The sequence below is a fragment of the Carex rostrata genome, chromosome 30 (genome assembly GCF_964058835.1).
Source record: "Carex rostrata chromosome 30, lpCarRost1.2, whole genome shotgun sequence".
NCBI classification, from domain to species: domain Eukaryota; kingdom Viridiplantae; phylum Streptophyta; class Magnoliopsida; order Poales; family Cyperaceae; genus Carex; species Carex rostrata.
In genome coordinates, this window is record NC_135947.1 from 4,257,329 (window position 1) to 4,284,873 (window position 27,545).

Here is a 27,545-nt window from a genome sequence, read left to right on the forward strand (position 1 = left end):
TTTTAAGCTCACAAACATATTATTTCCTTAAGTTGGTACATTTATACACCTATCTCACTTCACAATATGTACAGCACGGTAGCTGATTTCTTGTGCCAATTGCTAATATAGTTAAAAAAACAACAACATTATACAAAACATCTTTCTAAACAAAAATTACATTTGGACTGATATTTCTGTGTATGTTGATTGTATTTACTTATTAAACGGTTTCCCTACTAGCTCAATTGAAGCGCTCACTAAAAAAGCTACGGAATTTTTACTTGAATTTTTACTTAAACAAAAGGCTACGGAATTACCATTATTTGAAAGAAAATAACACATAACACATAAGATGATAATGGCTTGTCTGCAACAATATTTACTTGATGCTTCCATCTCACTCTGAGTGATTTCAATTTGAAGTACTGTATGCTCTGATTATTAGAGAGTTGCATGTTTTCCCTCTTATTGTGAGCCCGTTCTGGGGCTGATTCACATTTTAGAGTTTCCTCATTGTAAATAGACCTGTAACATGATCAAGTTTTTCAACCATCTTAACTATAGAAGTATCATCCAGTGATTTTGTGTCAAAGAATAAAGATGAGTGAAAGCTTTAAAATTTTCCGAAGGACATTTGAGTGACAAAATACTCATCATTATAATGCTAATTTTTAGAAAATTTAAAGCATGGAATATGAGTGACAAAATACTCATCATTATAATGCTAATTAATCTTCTGAATTTCCTTTTTCTCAAGTGGCCTAAAAATAAATTTAGGATTAAACCTGATATCACAAAAGCTCAAATTATAACTGTTAAAATATTAAAGTTGCCAGTATGAACTTGCTCAAAGCATGAACCAAAAAGGAGTACAAAATTTAAGATTTCATAACACTTGACAGAAACACTAGAAAGCATGGAAGCCTGAAATTCACAGATCTTGTCTAGAATAAGGCAACACAAAAACTAACTGGTTCAGCATAAAATATGAAAAGGAATTCAGAAGGTAACTCCAAAATTCCTATTGGTCGTAGTTGTCACCTGTCACACCCCAAACCCGAATGGTTCCATCTGAGTAGCCAGTGAAAAGGGTGTTTCTATCTTCACTCCAGTTCAAACTTGTGCAGTACAACATCTACAATGAAATTACAAAAAGAGGTTAAATTACTAAACTTCTTATACTAAAAACTCAATTAAGTATTACCATTGAATTCTGACTATTTGATAAAAAAAAAGTTACCTGATTCTTTCTAGAACGACGGTCAGGCTTGAGATCCTGCACAATGGACTTGCTCTCAAGGTCCCAAATCTTCACACTATTCTCTGTGGCTGCACACAGCCAATACCTGAAACAGCGACAAGACTTCAGCTTAACAAACCAACCAACATTCTTTTATTTTGAAATTATCAATTAAATCAAGCAAGTAAACCATAATTGATACCTGTTGGGGCTGAAACAAAGAGAATGAATAATGGCACCAGCATCAAGGGAGTAGAGGCATTTGCCCCCCGCAACGTCCCACAGAAGAGTGACTCCATCCTTGCCACCACTGGCACAGAGGGACCCATCAGGACTGACAGCAACAGCATTGACAGATCCATTGTGGCCTGTCAGGGTGTAGCGAAGCTTGCAGTTGGCCAAATCCCACACCTTGACAGTGCGGTCCCACGAACCAGACACAACCACCGGTGTGAGGGCACTGGGGGAGAAGCGCACAGAGCTCACCCAATCGTTGTGAGCATCGGCTTCCTGCATATAAATAGATCCTACAAGTTATTTTATGAAAAATGGAAGCAGAGTTTGAATATACCACATAAATTAAGCTGAAAATATCACGTGGTCTACATAATGAGAAAAGTGAATCAACACATAAAAAACAAGACTATCCTGGTCTAAAATTCAAGTAATGCACTCAAGCACCCAAATCAAAATCCTCCTCCCCTAAATTAGAAAGAAACAATATTCAACATTTTCCATAAGAATAAAAAACCGGGGTGAAAAGATTATATTTTGGTTAGCATGATTTTGAATATTATATAAGGGGGTAAACCAAATTTAAAAGTTTGTATGTTACCAAACAACATAATATACTGATCATTTTGCCTATAATATTTTCCCTTTCTTGGGTCCTCTTGGAATTCTTCTAAATTTATTTGACACAGGGGTTTCCCTTCTTACCCTGGAACCAACCTCTTTACCAGAATGCTTAGAGGTTGAATTGCTTGCCTCGGCCATCTCCGGTTGCTTTTCTGACATGAACAACTTGAGCATCTTTGAAAGTTCTCCCAGTTGTTGCGTGTTCTCCGCTAGTTGGCCTTCAACCTTGTTCATCCGATCATCTCTGTCTTTATGAGAAGACTCAGAATCTTTGGCGATCTTGATAATTTTTTCATCGAGTGCTGCAATGTCTTGAGAGATGTCCTCCACTGAACTATTCTGGGTTCTCCCAGCCATTAGCGATTTTCTTGATCGGTTGTTTCTTCCTCCCAAGTTTGCGATCTTGAGCTCTGATTCCAGGTGAAACATACTAGCTTCAGAATGCTCAGAAGAATCGGATTGAAGCGAGATGCAAGAGGTTGATGGTAATTTCTCAGAAATGGAGAAAATGCAGAGAAGGTGAACCGAAAGGTAAGTAGCTTTTGGACACAGAGAGAGGGGGGAAATTATTCGTCGAAGGGAAGCGGAAAATTCTATGCGGTACAGGACCGCGTAGAATACTCCAACCGGACTAAAATTTGCTGTTCTTATTTTGGGATTCGTGACATAATAAATCAGACGACTTAATTTCATTCTATACGGTCCTGTACCGGATTGAATTTGAATTCGGGATTCCCAATTTTTACTTTTTGTTAAAATGTTTAAATGCTTCTTGTGCAAGAAGATTTGTCGTATTATGCAGCCCTAGCCTTTTGTGGATATTTGCCGAATCCCGTCAAAAATCTTTTGTCAGTATATATTGAGGTACATTAAATGGGATATGTTTCGATGTTTTTTTTTTTTTTTTTTCAAAAACAGAGACTTAACTTCCAAGGAAAAACATAATAGCCCAGGAGACGCTTCCAAAAGAATCGTATCTTTTGTTTTGCTTTCCTTCTTTTTATTTTTCTATGGAATAGTCAATGACTTTTAACTTATAGATTGCATACCTATTTAGTTTTAATGTTAAATCTCTTTAATTAAAATGTTTGAACCATAATGAAATCCCGCCAACTTTGTAGAAATTGACACTTATTGTCTTGATTAGAAATAATGAAATCCCGCCAACTTTTCTAAAAGTTTGTTTCATACAATTAAACTTAAAATATTTAAATGTGAGTATTTTCACGAAAACTATCAAATTCATTAGTTATATATATACTTTTTTTAAAAGTTAACCTTGTAAATTATATTTGCTAAATTTAAGTAGTGATGAAAACGAACCGAATTCAAAGCGGATAATGCTAATATCAAATTTATATTTGTCTTTCAATAAATGAATACGAATATAGATAGTAAATAGATATCAAAATTTAAAATCAAACTCGTTTTAATTGAAACACACATATATAATTTATAATCTACGAATACAGACTCAAATACAAATACGATACAAATAATTATCAGATAATTAAGTTATATAAACTTTACAAATACTAATTAATAAATTTCATATTAAAAATGAATGAATAATTTAAGTTAGAATATAATTAAAACAAAGTTTATGCTTTCGATTTTAAAACTATGATATATAGAAAAAGGTTCACTGTTAGCCTAACCAACTCATAATAATTGTATGCTTCGTATTTTATCACGTAGATCTATCTTCTGATATATAGATTTTCTGCACCATTGAGATATTTGATTGTCTACCTATCTAAAAATATAGTAAAAATTTTTCAAAAAATATAAAATTTGGTCTCCAAACACATATTAATATGGAGAATAAGATAAACGGTTTGGATTGACCGTTTGAATTTTAAAAACTTGAATATTGAGCCGTAGCACCGTAGGTCTCTATGCAACACATAGCACCTTAGCCTTACCCATATATATATATATATAGAGAGAGAGAGTGTGCGTGACTAATGTGTATTCGAATGCATATTGCCCGATATGCATACGGTCCAAATATGAAATTTTAAAATCCAAAATATCGATCCGAACCGTTCATATTGTTCTCCATATTAATATGTGCTTGGAGACCAAATTTTATATTTTTCTGATTTTTTTACTATTTATTAAGCCACTTTGAAAATTGTTGATCCAAGGATGACTTAATAAAATAGTAAAATCAGCAGCCACTGTTGGATCAACAATTTTCAAAGTGACTTAATAAATAGTAAAACAATTCAGAAAAATATAAAATTTGGTCTTCAAACACATATTAATATGGAGAACAAGATGAACGGTTCGGATCGACGTTTTGAATTTTAAAATTTCAAATTTGGACCGTATGCATATCGGGCCATATGCATACGAATGCATATTAGTCACTCTCTCTCTCTCTCTCTCTCTATATATATATATATATATATATATATATAGTACGGCTAACGCGTTTCCACTAGTATATCAACAATATGCTTCCGGCCTCTAAAATCTATTGAATCGGGTTCAAATGAAAAATCCAAACCGTTCAAACCAATCTTCTTAACGAGAGCTTCATTTCCATATTAAAAAAATTTAAGTTTCGAATTTATTTACTATCAAGTCAAGTGGTCAAAAGATGAGTAAAATAGTGCATTAAAATGCACACAAAATCCTTCATATTTTGACCGCTTGACTTGATAGTAAATAAATTTGCAACATAAGATGTTTTATATGGAAACAAAGCTCTTGTTAAGGACATTGGTTTGAACGGTTTAGATTTGTCATTTGAAGCCGATTTGATAGATTTTGAAGGTCGGAAGCATATTGTCGATATACTATAGGAAGCGCGTTAGCCGTACTATATATTTATATATAAGAGTAGAACTAGGGTGTTCTTAAGCTCACCAAAGTGTTTGGTGAGCTTGACTCCAAAACCCATCAAATTAGTTTCAAATGACGAATCCGAACCGTTGGAACCCGCCTATTTTACGTGTGATGCGTCTACATGTGAAATTTTGGAACTTTCGAATTAGTTTAGTACAAAGTCAAGCGGTCAAAACATGTTCAAAAAATGAATGCACTAAAATTAATTTATTAACTTTCTAATTTTGACTAATTGACTTTATACTAAACTAATTCGAAAGTTAAAAAATTTCACATGTAGACGCATCACACGTAAAATAGACGGGTTGCAACGGTTCGGATTCGTCATTTGAAACCGATTTGACGGGTTTTGGAGTCAAGCTCACCAAACACTTTGGTGAGCTTAAGAACACCCTAGTTCTACTCTTATATATATATATATATATAGGATTTGGCTAATATGCTATGAGTAGCTAAGAGGCCTCCCGTGCTACGGCTCAATATTCGACTTTTCAAAATCCTAACGGTCGATCCAAACCGTTCATCTTGTTCTCCATATTAATATGTGCTTGGAGACCAAATTTTACATTTTTTGGAAATTGTTTACTATTTTTTTAGATTTATTGAATATCGCTGTTTTTTATGGTCCATATTTGTCTGAAAAACAGTGATTTTCAATAAATCTAAAAAAATAGTAAAAAATTTCCAAAAAACGTAAAATTTGGTCTCCAAGCACATATTAATATGGAGAACAAGATGAACGGTTCGGATCGACAGTTAGAATTTTGAAAAGTCGAATATTGAGCCGTAGCACGGGAGGCCTCTTAGCTACCCATAGCACCGTAGCCAAGTCATATATATATATATATAGGGATGGGCTACGGTAAGCCATGAAGTAAAACGCGTTGGTGCTCCATGGCACTATATTTTTATTTTGAAAATCCAAACGACTGATCCGAACCGCTCAACAAGATCTCCATATTGAAATGTGCTTGGAGACCAAATTTTACATTTTTTGAATTTTTTTTACTATTTATTAAGCATTTTTGAAAATTCCTCATCCGATGGTCCAAGAAATTTTATTGTTTTTTACTATTCACAGCAAAACAACAATTTAAAAAAATGCTTAATAAATAGTAAAAAAATTCCAAAAAAATGTAAAATTTAGTCTCCAAGCAAATTTCAATATAGATATCACATCTAACGGTTCGGATCAGTCGTTTGAATTTTCAAAATAAAAATATAGTGCCATGGAGCACCAACGCGTTTTACTTCATGGCTTACCGTAGCCCATCCCTATATATATATATATATATAGAGGTTGGCTACTCTACTTACATAAGCATATGATGGTATATGCTTATAAGTCATTTTTTCGTTTTCAAAATCCAAAAAGTTGATTTGAACCGTTAGATGTGATATCTATATTGAAATGTGCTTGGAGACTAAATTTTACATTTTTCTAAAATTTTTTTACTATTTATTAAGCCACTTTGAAAATCGCTGATCCAACGGTGGCTTCATAAATAGTAAAAAAAAATTCAGAAAAATGTAAAATTTGGTCTCCAAGCACATTTCAATATAGAGATCACATCTAACGGTTCAGATCGACTTTTTGGATTTTTAAAATAAAAAAATGACTTATAAGCATATACCCTCATATGCTTATGTAAGTAGATTAGCCAACCCCTCTCTCTCTATATATATAGGTTATAGAAATTAGTCACTATAAATTAATATTTAGCTAGTATCGTGTCCGTACGATGTAATGAAATATATTATAAGACAACAAAAATAAATACTTATACAAAATAACAAATTTTATTTTAAAAAATAAATTAATGGAAAAGTATTTATTTAATAATATTGATGGATATTATAAAAAGATGGATCTAAATACAATATAGAATGAATAATTCAGCCCAGTTTAATTAATGAATCAAACTGAAATGCAACGGTACCAATTTTAAAAAAAAAAGTGTGATGAAATTAACAAAGGGGTTTGAAAATACGAAAGAATTAGCTCAGGGGCTAGCACTAGGACTACTAACAAGCCGAGTTAGCTCGAGTTATGTATAACTCGAATTCAACTCGGGAGATATTGAGCCGAGTTGGCTCGCTAACTCGAATTCAACTTGCGAGTAACTCGAGTTGGCTCGTAACTCGTGAGTCAACTCGTTTAAGGTATTGAAATATTGAACACTTAAACTGATGATTGTTGTTATGTAATAATATGAGAAGTAAATATTGAATTAACAAACAATCTACAACAAAATGATGAAATGAAATGAGTTAAGTCAACTTGGATCAGTTACATCTAGTCGAAAAAATAAAATGGATCAAAAATTATGAAGGAAATTATTAATCAAACGAATCACAAGTTGTAACGAGCAAGTTGAGTCCAACTCGAACTCAACTCATTTAATTCGTGAGTTACTCAACTTGAACAAGTTGTTAGCAAATTTGTTACTGAGTTGAGAGCTTTTTATACAGCCCTAGCTAGCACCTTCTTTTCATCACCGGTCCAAACACTCTTCGTGTTTTCGCGAATTCATATCACCTAAGATAAATCCGGTCAGAATCCGGCAATCCGCATAAATATTAAAGAAGTTCGTGCAATTAATATTGAGCCGAATTGGTCTGAATTTTTAAAATTCTCGGATCTAGACAAATATATTTGGTTACCTCAGAGAATATGGACTCGTGTTTCCACCACATAACAGCTTCAATCGAAAAAGAACAAATTTGCGGATGTTAGCGGTTCGACGAGTCCACTTCATCTTGAAATTAGCTTAACTATGATCGATGGCGATGACACTAAATTTTGCTAATTCAATCACCAAGTCAAATTCTTGGTTGTTAAGTCTAAGTTGAATTTAGCATTACCACCTTTCAATCACGGATTGAACTGGTTATTGTCCCCAGAAATGGCTATAATAGATTGAACGAGATTCAAGCAGGTCAAATAGTGGAAATGGCCCACAATCAGACAATCAGGCAAACCAAAAATAGAGCTGAATTGAATCGATTTAGCATTGCAACCGAATTGAATCAAACCAGAATTTTATTTCGGTTTGTTCGGTTCAAATCGAAATATATTAATTTTTTATTTAAAGCAATTTATTTATAATAAACCGAAGTATATAAAGAAATAAACAAAAATATTATGAAATAAACCAAAGTATTTAAAGCAATTGATTAAGAAAATAAACCGAGCCAGTCCAAACCAAATTCATAATATATAATAGTTTGGTCGGTTCAGTTATTTCGGTTTTGAAAATTTTCAAACCGAGAGAACCGAAGTTATAATTCGGTTTTAAAAAGTAAACCACACCAAACCATTAAATTGAAAAAACTGAACCATTTGGTTCAAACTAATTCAGTTCAGTTCAAAACCAATTAAACTGGACCTAATGAACACCCGTAAGGGGGGCAACTACCCCTTAGACTTTTGAAATTAATTGAAAAAAAAGGCCCAATTCGTTTATATCCCGTCTGAAAATTTTCTTAGCTCTCCCAAGACTCAGTAAGCTGAAACACAGAGCAAAAGATATAACGATTGTTGATTGTTTTTTATTATGTTGAATTGTTGATTTTTTCAAATTATTTTAGATTGAATTGTTAATTGTTTTTTTTATTATGTTGAATTATTGATTTCTTCAAGTAATTCAGATTTTTTTTATTATATTTATTGTTATGTTGAATTGTATCCGATTAGCTAATAAATTTGAATTCAAAAATAATTTGAATTCGATTTCTATCCCTTCATAGGCGAAATTATGTGTCCATTCCTGATAATATTTATCTAGTGCCCGGTTAGGACCTTCAATGAATAGTCCAAATTCTTTGACGAAAGATTCAAAATAATACATTAAAATAAAATATAATTATATATATATATATATTTTTTTTCAAAAATCTCATTAAGTTTTTTTCTTTCACTTTCTATTCATTATATAATCTACTTTTCAGTTTTTCTAATTATTTTGGTAGCAATGTAGTACTGTTTCTTACGTCATTCTATTTTTTTTTTCTGTCACTTACATGTTGAATTAGTAGTGAAGAAATAAAAATGTTTGCTTGTCATTGACTTGTTCACTTCTTTTCTAAGCAGATAAAAAAAATTATGTTACATTATTTTTCCCAACTCTTTTTTAAATAAAAGTCATCACCCACCATTCTTATAATTTTGTACTAACTATTATCAGACCGAAATTTTTAAATATACCATCATCCCAAAAAAGATAAACCCAAACATTCCGGTTTTGAAAATTTTCGAATTTTGACATGACTGCATCGCCTAGATGCGGCCACTTTTCTGCGGGCCGCATCTAGGGGTAGCGGCCCTTTTTTTTTTTTTTTTTTTTTTTTTTGCCTTTTTCTCATGTGACTTTGAACTGAAAACAGGGTGACCGCATCGCCTAGAAGCGACCCGAAATAAGGTGGCCGCTCTCTCGGGATGCGGCCATGTCAAAATTCAAAATTTTTCAAAAAAATGATGTTTGGATTTATCTTTTTTTGAACCATGATATATTTAAAAATTTCGGATTATCAGACAATGACTGATTCTTTTTTGTTACACACGAATTGTTCGTCCGCTATTACTTTTCTCGATGAATGAAAGACCATTTTTTTTATTGATTTAATTTAACCCATTTAAAAACATGAAATTAAATGAATACCCAATTAAGCAAAAACCGACTAAGTCTGATTTTTCAACCGAGTAAACCAAAACAAATTATCCAAATATTTCTCGGTTAGGTTCAAAACCAAGAAAACTCACCCCCACAGTCCCACACACACTGAAAGTTTTTTTTACTATCTTTTAAACACAAGTAAACCAAATAATCATATTTTTTGAAATTTTCCATTTTTATCAGTACCGTAGTCTAAATTTGCATAATAATAAAAAAAAAGTAATTCTGCAAGTTTAGACTGAAAAGTCAAATTAATACAAATTTAGACTACCGTACTGATAAAATTAGAAATTTCAGAAATATACTTATTTAATTTATTTTATTCCAAAAACGGTAAAAAAAAAAAAAAAAATACGCCGCACACAAGCAGAGTCCCGATCCACTGCATTACCTCACCATTTGATTTTTAATCCGGACTAACCCGGTCTATGTCTGCAATGGACGTCTCCTTTTAAGATTCGTGTTAAGTCTGTAAATATATAACGAACCGACTAGATTCAAACTTAAACGGTGAGGTACCTAAGGCGTATATATTCCCTACGCAGTCGCCGTAGAGCAGACTTTACAGCGCCACCTCTCTGACTATCACCATCATTTTCGGATTTTCTCACTCTTTCACAAAACAGCAGTGTCTGACTAACCTTTTGAATCTCAAATCCGTCCCTCCCTGTAAGAGAATCCTCTATAGAACCTGATTTCTAGATTGAATCTTAGCTCAAGCACTGGGGTTTCCCAGTTCTATTAACTACAGATCTATGATTTCGGGAGATGAAATCATCGTTTTCTCTATCTAAAGCCAGTCTTGATCAATTAGCGGCGCTGTTGCGATGAATTACTGTAGCTGTTCAATTTTCTTTGCATTTTTCGTGCTTTTCGCCATTGCCACAGAGGTGAGTGCGAAGTTTAGACATTTACTGTTGTATTTTGCCAATTTTTGCTTCTTTAAGTTGTGTTTTTTGGGGTTTATCGAGTAATTCAGGCTTGGAGAAGTTTTGCCAATTTTTGCTTCTTTAAGTTGTGTTTTTTGGGGTTTATCGAGTAATTCAGGCTTGGAGAAAATAGTTTTATCGAGTAAGTCAGGCTTCAATCCTTGACAGATTGGATTTATTAGGATATATTTTGAATGTGCATTAATTCAACTCAAGTTTTCAAATAAGCAAAATATAAAATTAACAGATACTATTCAAGAATTGAACAAAACGAATCCAGTAGCCTATTTGTTGAATATGAGTGTTGTGCAGTTCTGTTGATTTGAAGTGACATGATCTGTGGCAAATTTATCATATATGCATGGATTTACCATCATATAACTGGTTCATTGAGTTGCAAATGACCCCAAAATGTTGGTTGTTTCCAGAAAATTGTAAGACTGATGGGTGTTATTTGGAAATAACAAGAATCATTTTTAGTGTTTTCAAAAGAGCGTTGCTTTTTCTGAAAAAAGTATCCGACTTTACCAATGGCTAATCACTATCAAATGCAACATAATTGAGATAAATCTTTTAAAAAAAAAGGAACAGAAGGTTATGATTAAAGAAAGAAACATTAATTGAATGCCCGCTGAAAACTGCAAAATAGCATATATACTCATAAAATCAAAAGAGTTCTGATTTGCCTGATAATATTATCACACATCATCTCTTGTGCTAATTTTATGTAAGTTTGCTGGTACTGCCCATTCTTTTGGTATAATTTTGTAATCCTCCCGTCAGAGCTGTTCCAAATAATTTGTTTAGTTAGCATTGACTTTATAGAGCATCTTTGGTGTTTCTTGCTTTTGTGGGTAAGTCATAGTTATTTGAAATGGTGAAGTTAAGATTTTTCTTTTTCTTTTTACTACCAGATGCACTTTCTCCAAGATCTAATTCTGAATGTTGTTTTGATTTTTTTTCATATGTTGGTAATTTTCAGGTTACTTCGGATAGTAATAATACTACAAATGTAATACACATGCTTCCACCTAATGTTGCCAATGCCACAAAAGAAACGATCAGCAAACTAAATGATACCAAGAAAAGCAATGAGAGTGACAATATGACTGCCGCAAAAGAAACGGTTAGCGAATTAAATAAAACCAAAGAGAGTGGCAGTATGTCTGTAATGCCCCTGAGACGGGATGAGCCACTTAAGAAACTGAATGAATCAAAGACGGAACTAGGCGAAAATGGGGAATGGGTCTCCTTTCCGGATCTAGAAGAATGTGATCCATCTAATAGATGTGTGGATGAGAAAAATATGTTCATTGCTTGTTTGAGAGTGCCCGGAACAGGTACATGATCTATGTGAGAAAATATTATAATAGTAATCCAGACCGGTAATATAGAAAATAAACTGATTAACCGCATGACTTCTACAATCTCAATTGCATGTATCAAACTTACTATGGTGGATCCGTACCAGCTTTCATACGTGTAATATATTACCAGTCATTATTGGTCAGAAGCTAATAATATTAGACGATCTAAAATACCTTATAAAGAATTAAATAGCAAGTTAGAATGCTGACATATGAGTTTTTCTTCCCTATTTAGAGAATTACATAGCACTCTATATGTAAATAACTCCTTTTGAACCTGCTCATGCTCATGCTTTCAAGTATTAATAGTTACAAGTACCGATTCAGTATCACAGAAAAGGTTGACTATGTTAATACTGAGGTATGGTTTTGACATTGTGTACCAGATTCCCTTGCGCTTTCTCTTCTTATAGAGAATAACAGCACGGATTCGCTTGAGATAAAGATTTTTGGACCGTCATTTGTAAATCTGGAGCAGTCACAGGTCCAGCTTAAGGCAAAGGAACACAAGAAGGTACTATACCCATTAGTTAGTTTTAACTTGAATTACTCAGACTATGATTTTGACAGATACTGGACCTGACCAGTACAGTAACCAACAGATATACAAAGCTCTTAAAGAAATCTTTGTTTGGAAGCAGCTTTTGATGTTTAGAATCCTTTAGATCTCAATTGAATTCAAAAGAAGTTTAGAAGGCTACAACAATTGCAAAAGGAATTACAAATTATGATTGTACAGGTACCTAACAGGTACTATGAGTACAGAATCTTGATAATATCTAGGCCAATGAAAGGAAACAGGGTCAATAACAAAAGTTCTATAAATCTTGGTAGTATCTGATTGATGGAACTTTTGCTAATTGAAAAAAAAATGTATGAATACCTTTCATGTACCTGTCATGAATTCGGATCCCATAAGGTAACCCAAATTTTGAGTATGGATCCGGACTGTCCGATCTGATCTGGCACGCATATTAAAGGGGCCCCATACATTCCACTTCGGACTGGATCCAAACTCAAAATTTGGGTTACTTTAGGAGATCTGGACCCACCTGTGACTGTCAATTATATCAAAATTTGTTACCGCTCTCCCTCTCTCATATATTAATTTACAAAAATCAGGTCAAGGTTTCACTAACTGACGGTGCAAAAGACACCACAATTATTCTAATATCACAAGAAAGCCACTGTAGACTCGACCTTCGGAACACTCTCCTTCTAGAAACTCCTAGAACCTCTTCTCACTTTATTCACCTCCTCACACGCGTCACCGTAGTTTGCTTCCTACTTGTTGCTGTGTTCTTCCTAGTACTTTCCTTATTTGTCAAATTCCGAAAAAACCATCCTGAATTGGGGTTCCTATACCAGAAACCGGATTTGGAGCTGCCTGTGTCGACTGGTGGGAGGGAATTTTCTGAAAGACACCCTGAAAACTGGGATGGTTGGCATGATGAAGAGGCACCCTTGACTCCTTCTAAACCCTTATCTAAGCCGTTGTCTAAAGGGCTTAATTCGAGAAAAATTAGCAAAGAGGGGTGGAAGACGTGATGTGTAATATGATTTTTTTTGCAAATGCCACCCAGCATGTGTTCATTCTGTAAAATCTGTGAAAAATGCTGGGTGATGGTTGCAAAGGTGAGAAGTATCGGTGGTGTTGCAAATTTTGGTTTAACCTTTATTTTTATTTTTTTGCATTGCGGATGGGTAATTGAAATAGTGACTAGGACTTGGTAGATGCAAAGATATTTTACCAACAAAGTATTTCTTTGGATGGATTTTTAATCAACCGTTTCTCTTACTGGGTCCGAATGCAATGTGAACTCGATTCATTGTAAGGCTAAAGCAAATTGTTCATTTACAGAATGTTAATATCATAAGGGAAGTGTAAAGATGTCACCTGGTGTGTCCTCGTGTTCATTATATGATGAAAGTATCATATCTTAATATAGAGTTGCTATAGTACGAGTTGAATTTCTTTTGTTCCTTCCCATTTCTGCCTTATTGATGAGATATTTCATTGATTACTGGGGTGTTAATTCCTTATTTTTTGAGTTTTTTTTTTTAATAAAATAGGTAAATTGATGTTGCTATAGCAAAAGGTGAAATTCACTGTCTTTAGCAATAATAAAAAAATATTTTCACTTGGAACATTGAGTGAATACGCATTGTCTTTTTTGTCATCACTCTCTTTCTGTGTTTTGAATCATAGTAACGCTTAAGAACAGCATATTACTATCTGGATCATAGAAGTTTAATTAATTTAATGTATCGCCCACGGGGAGAAAAGCACAAAAATATTATAATATTTAATGCATCTGGATTAGAGTATTAACAATACCCTTAACGGGTATACCCTACCCTACCCGCCCGTGCCCGCCGCCCGGGGTACCCGTGCCCGAGTCCGGGTATGGGTAGGGTACTCGGGTACGCGGGTAAGGGCAAAAACCGGACCGGACCCGGTTTTTTTGATCAATACCCGACCATACCCTACCCGACTATACCCGTACCCGACTAAATCCGTACCCGACTAAACCCGTACCCGACTACCCGAGTATCCGTACCCGTATATCCGACCACTGTTCATGCCATTTCAAAATTCAAAATTTGTATTTTTTTCCCCCAAAAAAATCAGAAAAAACCAGAAAAAAAACCAACAAAAAAAAAAAAAAAAAAAAAAAACCAGAAAAAAAAAAAAAAAAAAATACCCGTACCCGCCTTACCCGTCAAGGGTACACGGGTAAGGGTATAGGACGGGTAGGGTATGGTTTTTGAAAATTATACCCACCATACCCGTACCCGTATACCCTTGTACCCGAGTATACCCGTACCCGTCCCGGGTATACCCGGGGTACCCGTACCCGCCCGAGTATAAATACACTAATCTGGATCATAGTAAGTTTAATTAATTTAATTTAATGTATCTCTACTAACTAATATTATAATATTAAAGAATCGCTTTCGAATCATCTATATCACTAAAAAAATATCATGCTTTCTAAAAGCGCACAAAAGAACAATTTAGCGACAACTGTTGAGCTGGCAACTTAGGCCAATTAAAAAGTGGATATTTGCAAACACTTTACCATTCTTTTTTGTGAAAGAAGTATAGTAAGTTAGGCGCTGCATAAGACAAATGTTTTATCTATAGAAATTATTAAATTAATACATACGAAAACAAAAAGAGTATCTCATTTTGTAATATTCCGTTACATCGAGTATTATTTTTATACCGATAAATTTAGGAACAAATAATAATTATATACACGTCTTGAGTTAGGATCACACGTGTGATTGTCCATATAGAAAATATTGTAGGAACTCTCACAAAAATTCAAATAATATCCCATTTAATTTTTAAAATAAATATATTCTTTAGCGGGTCTCAGCAATTATGAAATAAATACAAATCAAATCCTTATTTAAAACCTCGATTTGAGTTACTTCTTTTCGATAACCTCTCGAATTTAGCTTCAGTTGTAATTTTCAGATGGACAACTGTTAGTATTTCAATCACAGATCACTCATATCAATTCGGATTGGAATGAAATTTAATACCTGAAAATATAACTTCATGATCTACAACTTTCGTGTAGAAGACTATCCTAAATTCCAAAAGTAGGATTCTCCTTAAAATTGTAAAGTCAGTAAATATTTCAGTTCGGAGACTGCAGACCTTTATCGATCATTTTTATCTTTTCTCCTCACTGGAAATTAGGATTAAGGTGAAACTAATTGCGTTAGAACCGTAACAGAAAAACTTACAACTCTTACATTTTAACTTTCTTCAAATTTCGAACTTATAATTCCAGTTATTTCAATCTTAGAAGACAAACATTAAAACGAAATTCTGTCATGGGCTCAAATCCGAATTTACAATATGTTGGTCCACTAAACTCAAGCCCAAAAATCACAAATCATCTTCTAAACCTAACCCTACCTTATATAAAGCCTCTCCACAGCCACCCCCCTTCTTTTCCCTAACCCTAGCCGCAGCACCTTTTCCCTCATTTCAGATCTAAACCCCTGCTGGACCCAAACCGGCCAGCCAACTTCCGAAGAGAACCACCGCCTATACGTCCGGATTTTGGAGAAGAGATCAACATGAGAGTTGTTGTGCTCGACGATACGGAACCGTGAGCGCTGGATTCATCCCAATCGGAGTCTCGACTGCTGAGAACCGTCCAAAACAGTGACTGCTGCGCCTACCTTTCCTAAACTGCAAATTTCAAGTAATAGAGTTTCAATCATAAATCTCATTTTTCTTAATGATAAAATCTTGACTATTAAGTTGTATTCTTTCTATAATAAACTAAAAATATATTTATTTTGATTATAGATACTCATTATTATTTTAATAAATATTAAATGAATATCGTTTCAGATTCGTGATACATCTGAAAACTTGTTCACTTTGATTTGGTTGCTGGATGTATCATCTCAAATTAATAGTTTGACTTGGTTTAAATAGATGTAGTTAAATTATCCTATATGTTTAACATCTTTTCATAGTTTATAATTATTATTTCATTAAACTACATCTAAAAATAGTTGTGGAATGAAGTTTGAAAACAATATATATATTTCCTTGATCAAAGATTTTGGATTCCTAACTTAACAGGTTCTGGATTCTTATATAGCTTATTTAATTTGAATTATAAAAGAGTTATAAAGTGTGAATCAAAATAATCAGTGACCAAAGTTTAAAAATTAGAACTAATAATCTAGGGTTATAATGATAAATATAAAATTTTAGAAAATAAGAATATGTGAACTCAAATCTTATTAATTAGAGATATGTTTATTTCTTAGGTTCGACTTTCGAGGAACTGAGAGACGTAGATATCGGTCAAGAATTTACTACGCAAACAGGTGCGGGTTCCTGGTCTTTTTACAAATAATACAAAAAATGCATGGATTGAGGTAAGTAGTCCTTTTTCTTAATCTGGTGGATAAACTGCATGTTGTGAATGTCGAACAATCGTTTGAATTTGTGTAGAATTGCATGATAGGAACTCTTGATGCATGAAATTGAATTGATAGGAATTGAATTGTGAATTTGAGAATGGGGAACTTGAATGAATCGTTTTAAATTGGGGCCGTCCGTGTGAGGCGGCTCTGCATGTGTTTTTGAAAAGCGGGCTGTCCATGTGTGGCAGCCCAGTGTGTGAACAGGACAGAACAGAACAGAACAGAACGGGTCGCCAAATTCGCGGCGGTTCGCCGGACGGGTCCCCGAAATGGCCCATCTAGAGTGTGATAATCGGGTCGTCCTTGCGTGGCGATTCGCCGGGTTTTCATGTACGGGCATGGATTCCCAGAGTGTGGAATTTTAAAACCTTTTGAAATGAGTTAAAAATGGGCGGGAATAAAAACTGGTTATTTTAAAGTGATTTGCATATCCGAATTGATAGGGACATGGGGAAAAATTCAAAAACCTTCTTTTTATGTTATTTGGGGAAATTAAATGCATTGATTTGTAAAAGCACCGGGCTGGAACTAAATCCCGCGCTGAGAGTTAGTTCGATCTCTCACCGTACCACCTGTTATGTGGGTTCCAGGAAACGAAGAAGAAAGCATGGAGGAAGGCCGCGGGTGAGGAAACTAGCGGAAGTTGTTAAGATAGCCACTCTCTGTTTATTTTATATTTGTATGAACAATATATTGTGTGGACATGGCAGTGACTGTTTGACTAGCCATGTCTGACATATTGTCCCTTTTCTGTTTGTTTGTGAACTCCATTTATTTTTAAATAAAGTGGCTTGTTGAATGTTTTTATTGATGATGTATGTGATGTGCTTAACGCCTAGCGCATAAATGCGCGGCGGGTTGTCCGGGGGTGTGACACATTTCAACAAATATAGAAAGATCTGACTCAATGACTCCGATTAAAATATATAGATCGGATTCAATGGTCCATATCTATCGATATATATTTTTTTTTGAACGGTTGAAAAGGAGAAATGCAAGTGCCACATTTCATCAGATCCTAAGTGGATCGAAAACAAATAATTTTTTTTTAAAATTTGGTAGAAAAGAAGAATATCGATAGCTGTCACATTTAATCAATTCAAAATTAGATCTTCATCATTGAGACCGATCCATTTCTAACTTGATTTTCTGTGTCATCTATATTCCAAAATTTTCCATCGACATCTATTTTTTTAAAATAAAATATATCAATGGATCTAGACCATTGAGTCCGATATATTTGGATCGGATTTATTGAATCAGATCTTTCTATATTTGTTGGAAACGAGACACTCTTTTTAGTTTCCGTACGTGTGATTTTAATAATTTCTGTAGATAAATTTTTTTCTTCAATAAGCAACGAATGACGAAGCAAAGAATTTCTTTTTAATTAAATTTCGGACCAATGCTCTTTTTTATTTTATTTGCTTCAATAAAACATGTAACAGGACCAAGAAATGCCAAGTCAAAAAAATAGACAACCAATTGCTACAAAAATGAAAGGAAAATATTATTATGCCCCAGTGATACTGACAACATACGAAAATTATTATTTTCAATTATAAGTGTAGTTCTAATGATCATGAAGAAAACCAAATTAAAAGAGCCCATTGAATGATCATGAAGAAATACCACACGAAAAAAAAAATACCATCGAGTACATATCTTATAGACCCTAAAGACTAAACATAATGTATTTCGAGGTCCCTATAAAAATTACATGCCTTGTACCAGCAATAACTATGGCACAAAAATTGATACAAAACAAATAACAACACAACCTAGCTATTACAAGAATATTACAGTTCATGTATTCTCAAAAAGACAACTCAGAATAAAACCAGATCTCTACTCAGAAAAGAACAAAACTAAATCAAATACTAGTATTTCCGTAGGGATACTAGCAGATCTGCAGGATATTTTTCTTTTGAAGAACTAGCGTCTTTTGCCATACAGAAAAATTGATACTGTATGCTTATGCTTACATTTACAAACGTGCATGGGACATGCCTCTCATAAAAATCTGTTTGGTATTGATTTCTAAAAAGAGAAATGAAAGATTGCATCTAGAATGCTAACCAAATTTATCAAAATCCACAATAAATTACTAAATGAACTCTATGAGTAAGGCCAAAAACCATCTTTCCCTGGCTTTTTTACAAATATATCATTGTATTCTGGCCGAGATGTCAGATCCTTAAAAATGAGAAAGGTGATGATGAAAAAGAGCACGAAGAGGATCTCAAACTCCGCCAGACGCACAAATGCAAACACCGAGTTCACCGCCTTGCTCAACCCTGACTCTCCATGAGCTATGTTCACCGAACCGCCTCGTGCACCTCCGCGTCGGTGCCGCATGTTCTCCATTGTGAGATTTCTCGAGTCCAGCACGTGGACTGAATCTGCAGGATATTGATTGAAAGAATCACAAAAAAGAGATAATAAATAGAGAACATATATTATGAAGACCGTCAGCAAATTGATATCATTTCCAGTTTTCAACACAAGGTCTCTGGAGCCCAAATTTAAATGTCAATGGCTTACATTGTAACATAGTCAACTGCTACTTTTCTTCTCCTATTTTGAGGTGGGAGGCGGCAGTGGGTGATTGTAAATAAGAAATCTATATCCTCCAAGGTACCTCAATTGAAATGAGCACTATTCCCAGTTAAGTGTTATTCTTGTGCATCCAAATATACCCAGAGAGAGAGAGAGAGATGGCAGATGAGTATGTGCTATGCTCACAAAGAGGGCTTGGTGAGCATAACTCCAAAATCTATCGGACATGGCTTCAACCAATGAATCCAAATCATTGAAACGAATCTACTTTACGAATGATATGTGTACATGCAAAATTTTGAAATTTTCGAATTTTATTTAGTATAAAGTCAAGCAGTCATAAAAATGAAGTTTACAAGTTATTTTAATGCATTCATTTTTTCGTCATTTTTTATTGCTTGATTTTGTACTAAATGAATTTGAAAATTAGAGGGGAGCCAATGTCCAAATCACAGGGGTAAAGATTTAAACAGAGCAGTTTTGGCTTCATACATCAAACCACTGGCATTCTTATTGGTCTCCAACAGAGAACAATTTTTTCAGATCTCCGTTCTTATTCTGGTTACAACATCACTGGGCCTTCAATAGCACAAGTAAAACATGCTTTCATCAAAAAAGCAAAAAGAAAACCCCAGAAAAATACTTTATACCAAGCTTGAACAACATTTTTTGAATTGAATGTGTTAAATTACACTCAAGTGGGTTCAAAATCAATCTCTAAAAAACTTATTTGAGAAATGAAAACCCTGCATCACATTTTAATAAGAAAACTAAAATCAAACTGTGCAAATCTTGATAGGTGCAAAAGCCAACTTCATTCGAGATTTGTGAGGCCGTCACATTATACGTTAAGTTTCAAAATAGATTCATAAAAACTCTTAATAAAAATGGCATCGGAGAGAATCTCATAGAAACCAAGTCATAATTCTTTCTTAAAATTGAAAAAAGGGGTGCAGATTTTATCTACATTTTCCTATTCACTTGAATCTTACAAAAAAAGATCTAATATTGTTGTACAAGAATATTTAGCTATATTTTAAGAGGACCTATTTACTAAAACTTTACCAAGGCAAGGAAAAAAGATACTCTGTAAAAGGTAAGAAAGTATCATTTTTTTTCCTTTGCTCATTAGCAAAAGCCAACCTTTTGTCCTATTGAAATTACTCTATGCAAACAATAACTACAATTTTGGTAGTGTTTAACTAACAAAGGAGATTCATAACAGAAATGGACAAATGCAATATTGTAATTCTTCACAACCAAACAAATAATGCTGCAGAGCAATAGATATGAATCTTATAATTACACGAGTTTAAAAATCTGTTCAGAAGATATCAACAAACAATTTTATCAATAAGTGCAGACACACAAACATTAAAATTCTAAGGAGATGTATGTTACTGAGGTGAAAACACAAGAAAAATAAATGAAATTTCGGCCTTCAGAATGTTCATAAATGTGTTTATACTACTGTTTCAACATGCCAAAGTCACTGGAGCCCAAATATATAATGTGTAAAACAACCATGCTGGAGATATAACTTTGATTTTTTATTTTTTAAGATGATATCTGAAAAAAAATATTTTGCGTGTTTTTTTGGAAAATCTCAACTATGAAAATACGTTAACACAAATCTCAAAGCACAAATAATACTAGCCCCCTGTGCTATACCCGAATAGGCACCGTACACATCAGTAATGCAAAAGTTGAGATATCTCAGAGGATACGCACTTGCCAAAACATATATATTCCCTGTTGAGGATGGGAGTCCAGATCCTCTGCATTACCTCACCGTTTGAGTTTGCCGGACCGTCCGATCAGAATCTGGGCCAATCTGGCCCAAACAAGCACTACACGGGCCCCCCTTTAAGATTCATGCTAACGAACAAACACTGGATTCAAACTCAACATTTGAGGTACCTTGGGTGATATGAATTCTGAGGGGAGGGGGGGATGGATCCATATCGTCTGCATTAACTCACCGTTTAAGATTAAATCCTATAAATTTACTTTCCAATTTTCAGTTTTGTCATGATCCCTCCTGTAATGTAGCAATTACAAATCTCTCTCTCTTCTCCTTCTATCAATCCGTCTATCCATTCATCGAACAACATTATATATTGGGCTACAACAATGACATGGAATTTGAGATTTTTTTACCACATCTTTTCATCATTAGGCCAGTAATTTAGAATAAAAGAATAACAAACATTTAGTAAAGGCCACAGATGTAGTGCAGCATCAAGTCATCTACCCAACAAGGTAACAACAATGCAAAAATAAAAGCTAGAATAGGGAGCATTTGAAGATCAAAGAAGAATTATTGTTGTGCCTCAACGGCAGCAATAATATAGAAAAATCATCAGTGTAATCTGATAATTTTGTGCATTTTCGCATCCTAAAAGTCAAATTTAGCTAATAGGAAATAGAACGTAATCAAGCAAAACAGAAAGAAATTCAAGGGAAAGTTTGCAGCAACAAAAAATCAGCAGGTAATAAAAAATGGAGTATAAAATGCATTGTGAAGACCCTCAGTAGGTATCATAACTTGTTTCTCAACACATTGTTCTCTGTGGCCCATATTAAAATGTACATGTCTGCTCTCTGTGTGGGAGGTCGCTCGTTCAAAACCCGGATGGGGGATCTTATTCCCATGTGGATATTAAAACAGTTGGGTGGCTTGACCTCCAACTTTACTCAAAAAAAAAAAAAAAAATGTACATGTCTCGCTTGCAACTAATTTATATCACCTAAGGGTGTTCTCCACAAACGAGGGATAAAGGAAAGGGACATTCGAATTACACATGCAACAGGAAGGAAGAAATGTTATGTTACCTCAGAGGATATGGACTCAGCTTCTACAGCCTTTATGGCAGCAGATGTGTGCTCTGACTTGTGTTGTTTCTCTCCAGTCTCCACACACGCGAGAGGATGCACACACAAGCAACGGCTGCAGAGGAGGAGAGGAGAAGAATTAAGATGCCATAAAAACCATAACCCAAAACCCTAAACCCTAAACCCAAAATTCATGTGCATTCTTATCGGACTTCAACGGAGAACATCATTTTCAGATCTCCATTCTTATACTTATTAAACATCATTGGGTCTTCATCACAATAAATACAATGCATTTTAAACGAAAACATATATTGAAAAATGCATGTAATAGACAACAAATTAAATACTTAACTACGTACTGGATGCTGTATCAACAAGAAAAATTGGAAATTTTATCATGGGAAGATCAAATAGCAAATTCAAAAAGGGCTTGCGGATATTGATTGAAGAAAACAGATAAAGCATCAGAGAGATTCCCAATTATACCAAGTCTTCATTCTTTTTTGGAAATTCAAAAAGGAATACAGATTTCTCTGTCTACATTCTCATCATCATTAGCATGACCTCGTCAAACATAATTCTTTGAATATATTATGGTATGAAATTAAACCAGTATTCACAAGCTAAAACCTTCATTTTTTAAAGAGCATAAAATAGACAATAGATAAAAAAGCGCGCTATTAGGCGATGATGTCCAAGAAATCGAACAAGGGATGTAGATTTCATTTTCATAAAGGAAAAGAAGAGATCTAATACCTGAGACAGCGGCGATGGAAGATCAACTTCGGTTGGGGTTTCTCTGCGCCAGCGCATGCGATCTGCGGAGATGCTCAAAGAACTGGAGAGAGAGAGGCTCAAGTGGTTTTGGGCCTCACGGCCTGTCTAAAGCCTACTCACACAGCCCTTAAATCAGTAAGAATCATTTATTTTATTTTATAAAAGAAAAGTCTTGAATCAATAAAATGTTGTTTGCAGTTTGCATCTTTGTTAGTAATTTTATTTTAATTTTAAGTTTTAGGTGGTAATTTTATTTGTAATGTCATGTACGATAATTTCATAATTACAAGTTTTTTTAATTACTTGCAAAATATTTTGTTGACAAATTTTTTTTTTTTCTCCGCTCATTCATCTTAAAAAGTCATTTTTAGAATGTATGAGAATATTTTATTTCAATTTCTAAACGCTAAAACAAATCAAAGTTAATTGTGGGAGTGCAGTGAAAGTACATAATTAAATCCAACTATATACAACTCAAAATTATATCATTTTAAAGTTGAATAATTTCGAACTCAGTTCGAATACGACCCATACCTACAACATTGAATCAGGTTTGAATCTATCTTTATATAAAAATATTATCTCTAGCTAGTAGTTTAATTTTGTATATGATCGTGAAATTATTAGTATTCTATTTGAAGAGGATGATTCTGTAAAATTTAAAGCGACTTGACAATTTCTGTAAATATTTACAGTACAAATACTGAGATGCGCCGGATCGTCTTTCTTCCTGATTATGAAATATTATCTTGATATCTGGATTGAACTCTAACAGACGATTAGGTTGATTCGCATGTTGACTAGTCAATATAATGGTTAGTTAGACATAAGAACAAAACTGAATTCTGTTATTCAGTTAGTAATAGAGTGCACAGTATAGCTGCTATAGCACGGCACTGATGACTGATTGGTCGAATGTAATTGTAACGGAGAAAGATTAATCAAGAAACCAAATTCATTCTTTCATTCTACTCTTCAAAGTACATTCCTTAAACCAAATTCATTCTTTCATTCTATTCTTCGAAGTACATTCCTTCAAACTCGTTTCGTATCACACCTCCTCCATAGTCGGAGATTCAAAGAGAGACTCGCCTCTCTCTCTCTCTGTGTCCGAACAGGAGACAGCGAAGGGATCAGTGATGTTCGCTGGGCTGCCATGAGGGGGATGATGTGGAGAAGGACTCCAAACGGAGGAGGAGAGCCTTCTTATCCTCCGTCTGAAAGAGAAATCGCGGGAGGAGAGACTTCTAATCCTACTATTCGAAATGAGACTGGAGGAGGTAAAGAGATTCAAGTCACGGTCGATCCTGACTTACTGGACTGCTCCATTTGCTTCGAGCCCTTGTGCTCTCCAGTTAATCAGGTAATTTTAGTTTCAAGGTCTCGTTTTCATTCTCTCTCAGATATTACCGATCATTTACTGGTACGATACCTATCAGCTACCTGCAACAGTTTGAGATTGGTGATCAACTACCTGATGTATAATCTTTGTTCAACTCTTAGGAAGCTACCTTTTTATGCAATTTCACCCAGATATAGTAACTCAACAATTAGGTAAAATAGTCAAGAGATGAAGTTAGTTTTTGTGCTAAGGCAGTGCTATGCTGTTTCTGGCAAATTAACAACTATGATGTGGGGTTGTAGTGATCACACTGCACCAAATTTTGGATGTACATACAACAGTCAGTTTCAGCAATGGAACAGCCGACAGGGCACAAAACCTCATTTAAAAAAATATATAATAATCAAGAGATGAATGTCAGAATGCAGTTGTTTTTATGCATTGTAGTGTGCTCTTTTTTATTAATGAAATACATACGGGTTTGCAATAAAAAATAATTGGTGTGTTCTGGATTCTGAGTTTGTTTGAACTTGTTAGAGTAATTCAACAATTAGGTAGAATAGTCAAGAGATGAATGTCAGAAGAATCCAGATGTTTTTTATCAGCATTGTACTGTGCACTTTTGTATTAATGAAATATATACAGGTTTGCAATAATAAAAAAAAAAAAGTTGGTGTGTACTGGATTCTGATTTTGTTTGAACTTGTTAGAAAGTAATAAAGTCGGTAAAAAAGATGACAAATATTTATATTCCTTTATTCTTTTACTATTTGGATGTTATCAGGGGCGGATGCATATTGAACCAATGGGGGGTCAATTGACCCCCATTTTTTAATTTTTTTTAATATTTTTGTACGATTTTATATATAATTTAGATTAAAATGTTGTGATATTGTAAAAGTGACCCCCATTCTCTATAGAAATTTTTATATAATTGACCCCCATCGTTTGAAAGTTTGACTCCGCCCCTGGATGTCATTTGCAATTATTATCTAAAAAGATGAGTCAGTCTCCTTCTTTCCCTCATCTCTAACATTTGATGATAACCTAAAGCATTTTTTGTTTTTACCTCATATTGCTAAAGTAGTGACTAAACAAATTCACTTTTGACAGTGTGAGCATGGTCATGTGGCGTGTCAGTCCTGCTGGTCTAAACTACAACAAAAGTGTCACATCTGCAGGGCTCCGGTAGTGTCCCGTAGCATCGCACTCGAGAAGATTTTGGAGTCTGTACATGTCCCTTGCACTTATGCCCATTTAGGTTGCTGCAAGTCTGTTTCCTACTCACAGAGGCAAGTGCACACTGATGCGTGCGAGTTCGGACTGTCTTTATGCCCAATTCCAGAATGTGCTCACAAGGCTTCTTCAGGTGCACATTTTTGCTGGTTGACACTTTTTTTGTCGTGGTATTAGTACAACTAGTACACTAACACATAAGCAAAACAATGACCATAAGCACAAAAATGCATGGAGTAATATTGTGGAATGACAGTGTACCAGGTATTGGTTGGCACTACATGGCTGCATTGTTCTTGATTAAAACTTAAACTGCATGTGGTACAGCTAATTAGCAAAATCATTAGTCTTATGTGAGCCTTGATAGGCAAATCCTTGATTTCTCAATTTTTCTGATGGGAAGTTTGTTTGCAAAATCAAACCTTATTTTGGTTCTTTTTATTTGTTTTTGCACAATTTCGTAGGAGAATGGTGGGAACATTTTCTGAAAGACCACCTGGACCCCAGCAGTTACTACAGCTATGGTCAATCCATCAGTATACTATTAAATGAAGAGGATCTTTACTATACCCTTTTTGGACCGGGTGACGATCTGTTTTTGCTTGTGAAGGAATCCATTCCCAATGTTGGGATTGCTCTCTCGTTATATTACATTGATCTGCCCCATCGGGACCAAAATGTTTTCCCATATGAACTTAAGGTGGTTACTTGGAAGTATTGTATTGGAAGCTCGGTGCAATTAAACTCGCAAGCCGTTTCTATCAAGGGGTGGAAGAGAGGCGAAGTGTGTGGTACTTACCTTTTGGTACCATTAGGGTTTACAGAGCAAAATATTGAGGTACATGTATGTTTGTAGTCTCCTTGTTTTGGAATTTCTGTAAAATCAGTGAGAGGTGATACATGTAAAGTTGAGAAGTATCAGTATTGTTGCAAATTTTGGTTTAATTTTTAGTTGTTTTTGCTTTGCGGGTGGGTAATCGAAATAGAGACTTGATAGATGCAAAGATGTATCTCCATCGAATTTTTTTTTTTTTTTAATGATCCAAGTATCATGTCTAAATATAGAGGCGCTATAGTATGAGTTGAATTTCTTTTGTGCCTTCCCACTTTTGCCTTATTGATGAGATATTTCATTGTTTACTAAAACAGGTCATTTGTCTAGAAAATTTGGAGAGTTAATTCCTTATTTGAGTTTGTTTTTCTAAAATAAGTAAATAGATGTTGCTATAGGAAAAGATAAAATTCACTGTCTTTAAAAATAATAAAAAAATATTTTCACTTGTAATGTTGAGTGAATAAGCATGGTCTCTTTTGTCACCATTTATGTGTTCTGTTTCTTTTTTCCTTCACAAAAGGCTTGTCAAGTAATGATAATGAATTTTGATTGGATTCTCTGTTCTGGTGAAGAAAGGACCTTCTATGATTATGTTTCATTAAAATGAAGAAGAATGATATGTTACATGCTTTGCATGGGGAGGAAAAACACAGCCTAATTGGACAGGTGTTTTTTTTTTTTCTTTGATGAAGTGGATATAGATCCACTGATTACATTTGATTTTATTTGAAATCACAAATCGTGTTTATGGGGCTAAGTACCAAACCACTGGTACCACTCCAAAAAGAGCCAAGGGAAACTATACCAGATGTCCAGATCCCATGCTTTTTATGATTTTAACAGAATGGTCCCTGAAACACAACTTATTATTTTCTAACCATACTAACAAAAGAACAGCCCCTCTGACCAATTCAGCCAACAATTGATTTTTTTAAGGGTATACAAGTATCAAAGAGCCAAAGATGATCTATAGATTTAGATCTAATATGAAAGCCATTAAATTTAACAATCTTAATTCATAGTTGAGTAATGTACGGGCAAGTGACAAATTAAAATGTGGTGCAGCTGGTGCGTCACCTCTG

At 34.3% G+C, this 27,545-nt stretch overlaps 4 protein-coding genes, 1 long non-coding RNA gene and 1 pseudogene across 9 annotated transcripts; 3 read left to right on the plus strand and 3 right to left on the minus strand.

The window, feature by feature from the left end:
* Positions 1-761: 761 nt before the first annotated feature.
* LOC144546921 (small ribosomal subunit protein RACK1z-like) lies at positions 762-2,625 on the minus strand. Its single transcript, XM_078295512.1, has 4 exons — positions 2,162-2,625; positions 1,425-1,732; positions 1,223-1,328; positions 762-1,117 (listed from the first exon to the last, which is right to left on the minus strand). The coding sequence occupies exons 1-4, from the start codon at positions 2,507-2,509 to the stop codon at positions 1,004-1,006; spliced, it is 876 nt and encodes a 291-aa protein (XP_078151638.1). The 5' UTR covers positions 2,510-2,625; the 3' UTR covers positions 762-1,003.
* A 7,595-nt stretch (positions 2,626-10,220) lies between these two features.
* On the plus strand, positions 10,221-13,865 carry LOC144546972 (uncharacterized). Its single transcript, XM_078295568.1, has 4 exons — positions 10,221-10,502; positions 11,524-11,881; positions 12,295-12,422; positions 13,031-13,865. Exons 1-4 carry the CDS (start codon positions 10,440-10,442, stop codon positions 13,454-13,456), a joined length of 975 nt encoding a protein of 324 aa, XP_078151694.1. The 5' UTR covers positions 10,221-10,439; the 3' UTR covers positions 13,457-13,865.
* A 1,834-nt stretch (positions 13,866-15,699) lies between these two features.
* Positions 15,700-17,690, plus strand: LOC144547009 (uncharacterized). The gene is made up of 3 exons (XR_013508951.1): positions 15,700-16,137; positions 16,718-16,777; positions 17,467-17,690. It is a non-coding gene; the product is annotated as an uncharacterized LOC144547009 (long non-coding RNA).
* Positions 17,691-18,667: 977 nt separating this feature from the next.
* LOC144547096 (GRIP/coiled-coil protein) lies at positions 18,668-23,147 on the minus strand. 5 transcript variants are annotated; one of them, XM_078295701.1, is made up of 3 exons: positions 23,030-23,147; positions 22,271-22,385; positions 18,671-19,278 (listed from the first exon to the last, which is right to left on the minus strand). In XM_078295701.1, exon 3 carries the CDS (start codon positions 19,241-19,243, stop codon positions 18,995-18,997), a length of 249 nt encoding a protein of 82 aa, XP_078151827.1. In that variant the 5' UTR covers positions 19,244-19,278; positions 22,271-22,385; positions 23,030-23,147; the 3' UTR covers positions 18,671-18,994. The 5 variants fall into 5 exon arrangements, with proteins under 5 accessions (XP_078151826.1, XP_078151830.1, XP_078151828.1 ...); XM_078295700.1 differs by lacking the exons at positions 22,271-22,385; positions 23,030-23,147 and adding an exon at positions 19,421-19,556 and having other exon boundaries at positions 18,668-19,278; XM_078295704.1 differs by lacking the exons at positions 22,271-22,385; positions 23,030-23,147 and adding an exon at positions 21,446-22,128 and having other exon boundaries at positions 18,669-19,278.
* On the minus strand, positions 22,732-22,835 carry LOC144547119 (small nucleolar RNA R44/J54/Z268 family; annotated as a pseudogene).
* Positions 23,148-24,187: 1,040 nt separating the features above from the next.
* Positions 24,188-26,753, plus strand: LOC144546973 (E3 ubiquitin-protein ligase SINA-like 11). The gene is made up of 3 exons (XM_078295569.1): positions 24,188-24,413; positions 25,506-25,761; positions 26,093-26,753. Exons 1-3 carry the CDS (start codon positions 24,207-24,209, stop codon positions 26,482-26,484), a joined length of 855 nt encoding a protein of 284 aa, XP_078151695.1. The 5' UTR covers positions 24,188-24,206; the 3' UTR covers positions 26,485-26,753.
* Positions 26,754-27,545: the final 792 nt, after the last annotated feature.

Excerpts from the sequence above, each read along its gene's own strand:
- LOC144546921 (XM_078295512.1), bottom strand. The coding sequence starts at position 2,509 with ATGTTTCACCTGGAATCAGAGCTCAAGATCGCAAACTTGGGAGGAAGA. Across the intron at positions 1,733-2,161 it reads GTAAAGAGGTTGGTTCCAGG|GAAGCCGATGCTCACAACGA; the intron begins GTAAGAAGGGAA and ends ATTTATATGCAG. Across the intron at positions 1,329-1,424 it reads CTTTGTTTCAGCCCCAACAG|GTATTGGCTGTGTGCAGCCA; the intron begins GTATCAATTATG and ends TCGCTGTTTCAG.
- LOC144546972 (XM_078295568.1), top strand. The coding sequence starts at position 10,440 with ATGAATTACTGTAGCTGTTCAATTTTCTTTGCATTTTTCGTGCTTTTC. Across the intron at positions 10,503-11,523 it reads TTTTCGCCATTGCCACAGAG|GTTACTTCGGATAGTAATAA; the intron begins GTGAGTGCGAAG and ends GGTAATTTTCAG. Across the intron at positions 12,423-13,030 it reads AGGCAAAGGAACACAAGAAG|GTCAAGGTTTCACTAACTGA; the intron begins GTACTATACCCA and ends TACAAAAATCAG.
- LOC144546973 (XM_078295569.1), top strand. The coding sequence starts at position 24,207 with ATGAGGGGGATGATGTGGAGAAGGACTCCAAACGGAGGAGGAGAGCCT. Across the intron at positions 24,414-25,505 it reads TGTGCTCTCCAGTTAATCAG|TGTGAGCATGGTCATGTGGC; the intron begins GTAATTTTAGTT and ends CACTTTTGACAG. Across the intron at positions 25,762-26,092 it reads TGCTCACAAGGCTTCTTCAG|GAGAATGGTGGGAACATTTT; the intron begins GTGCACATTTTT and ends ACAATTTCGTAG.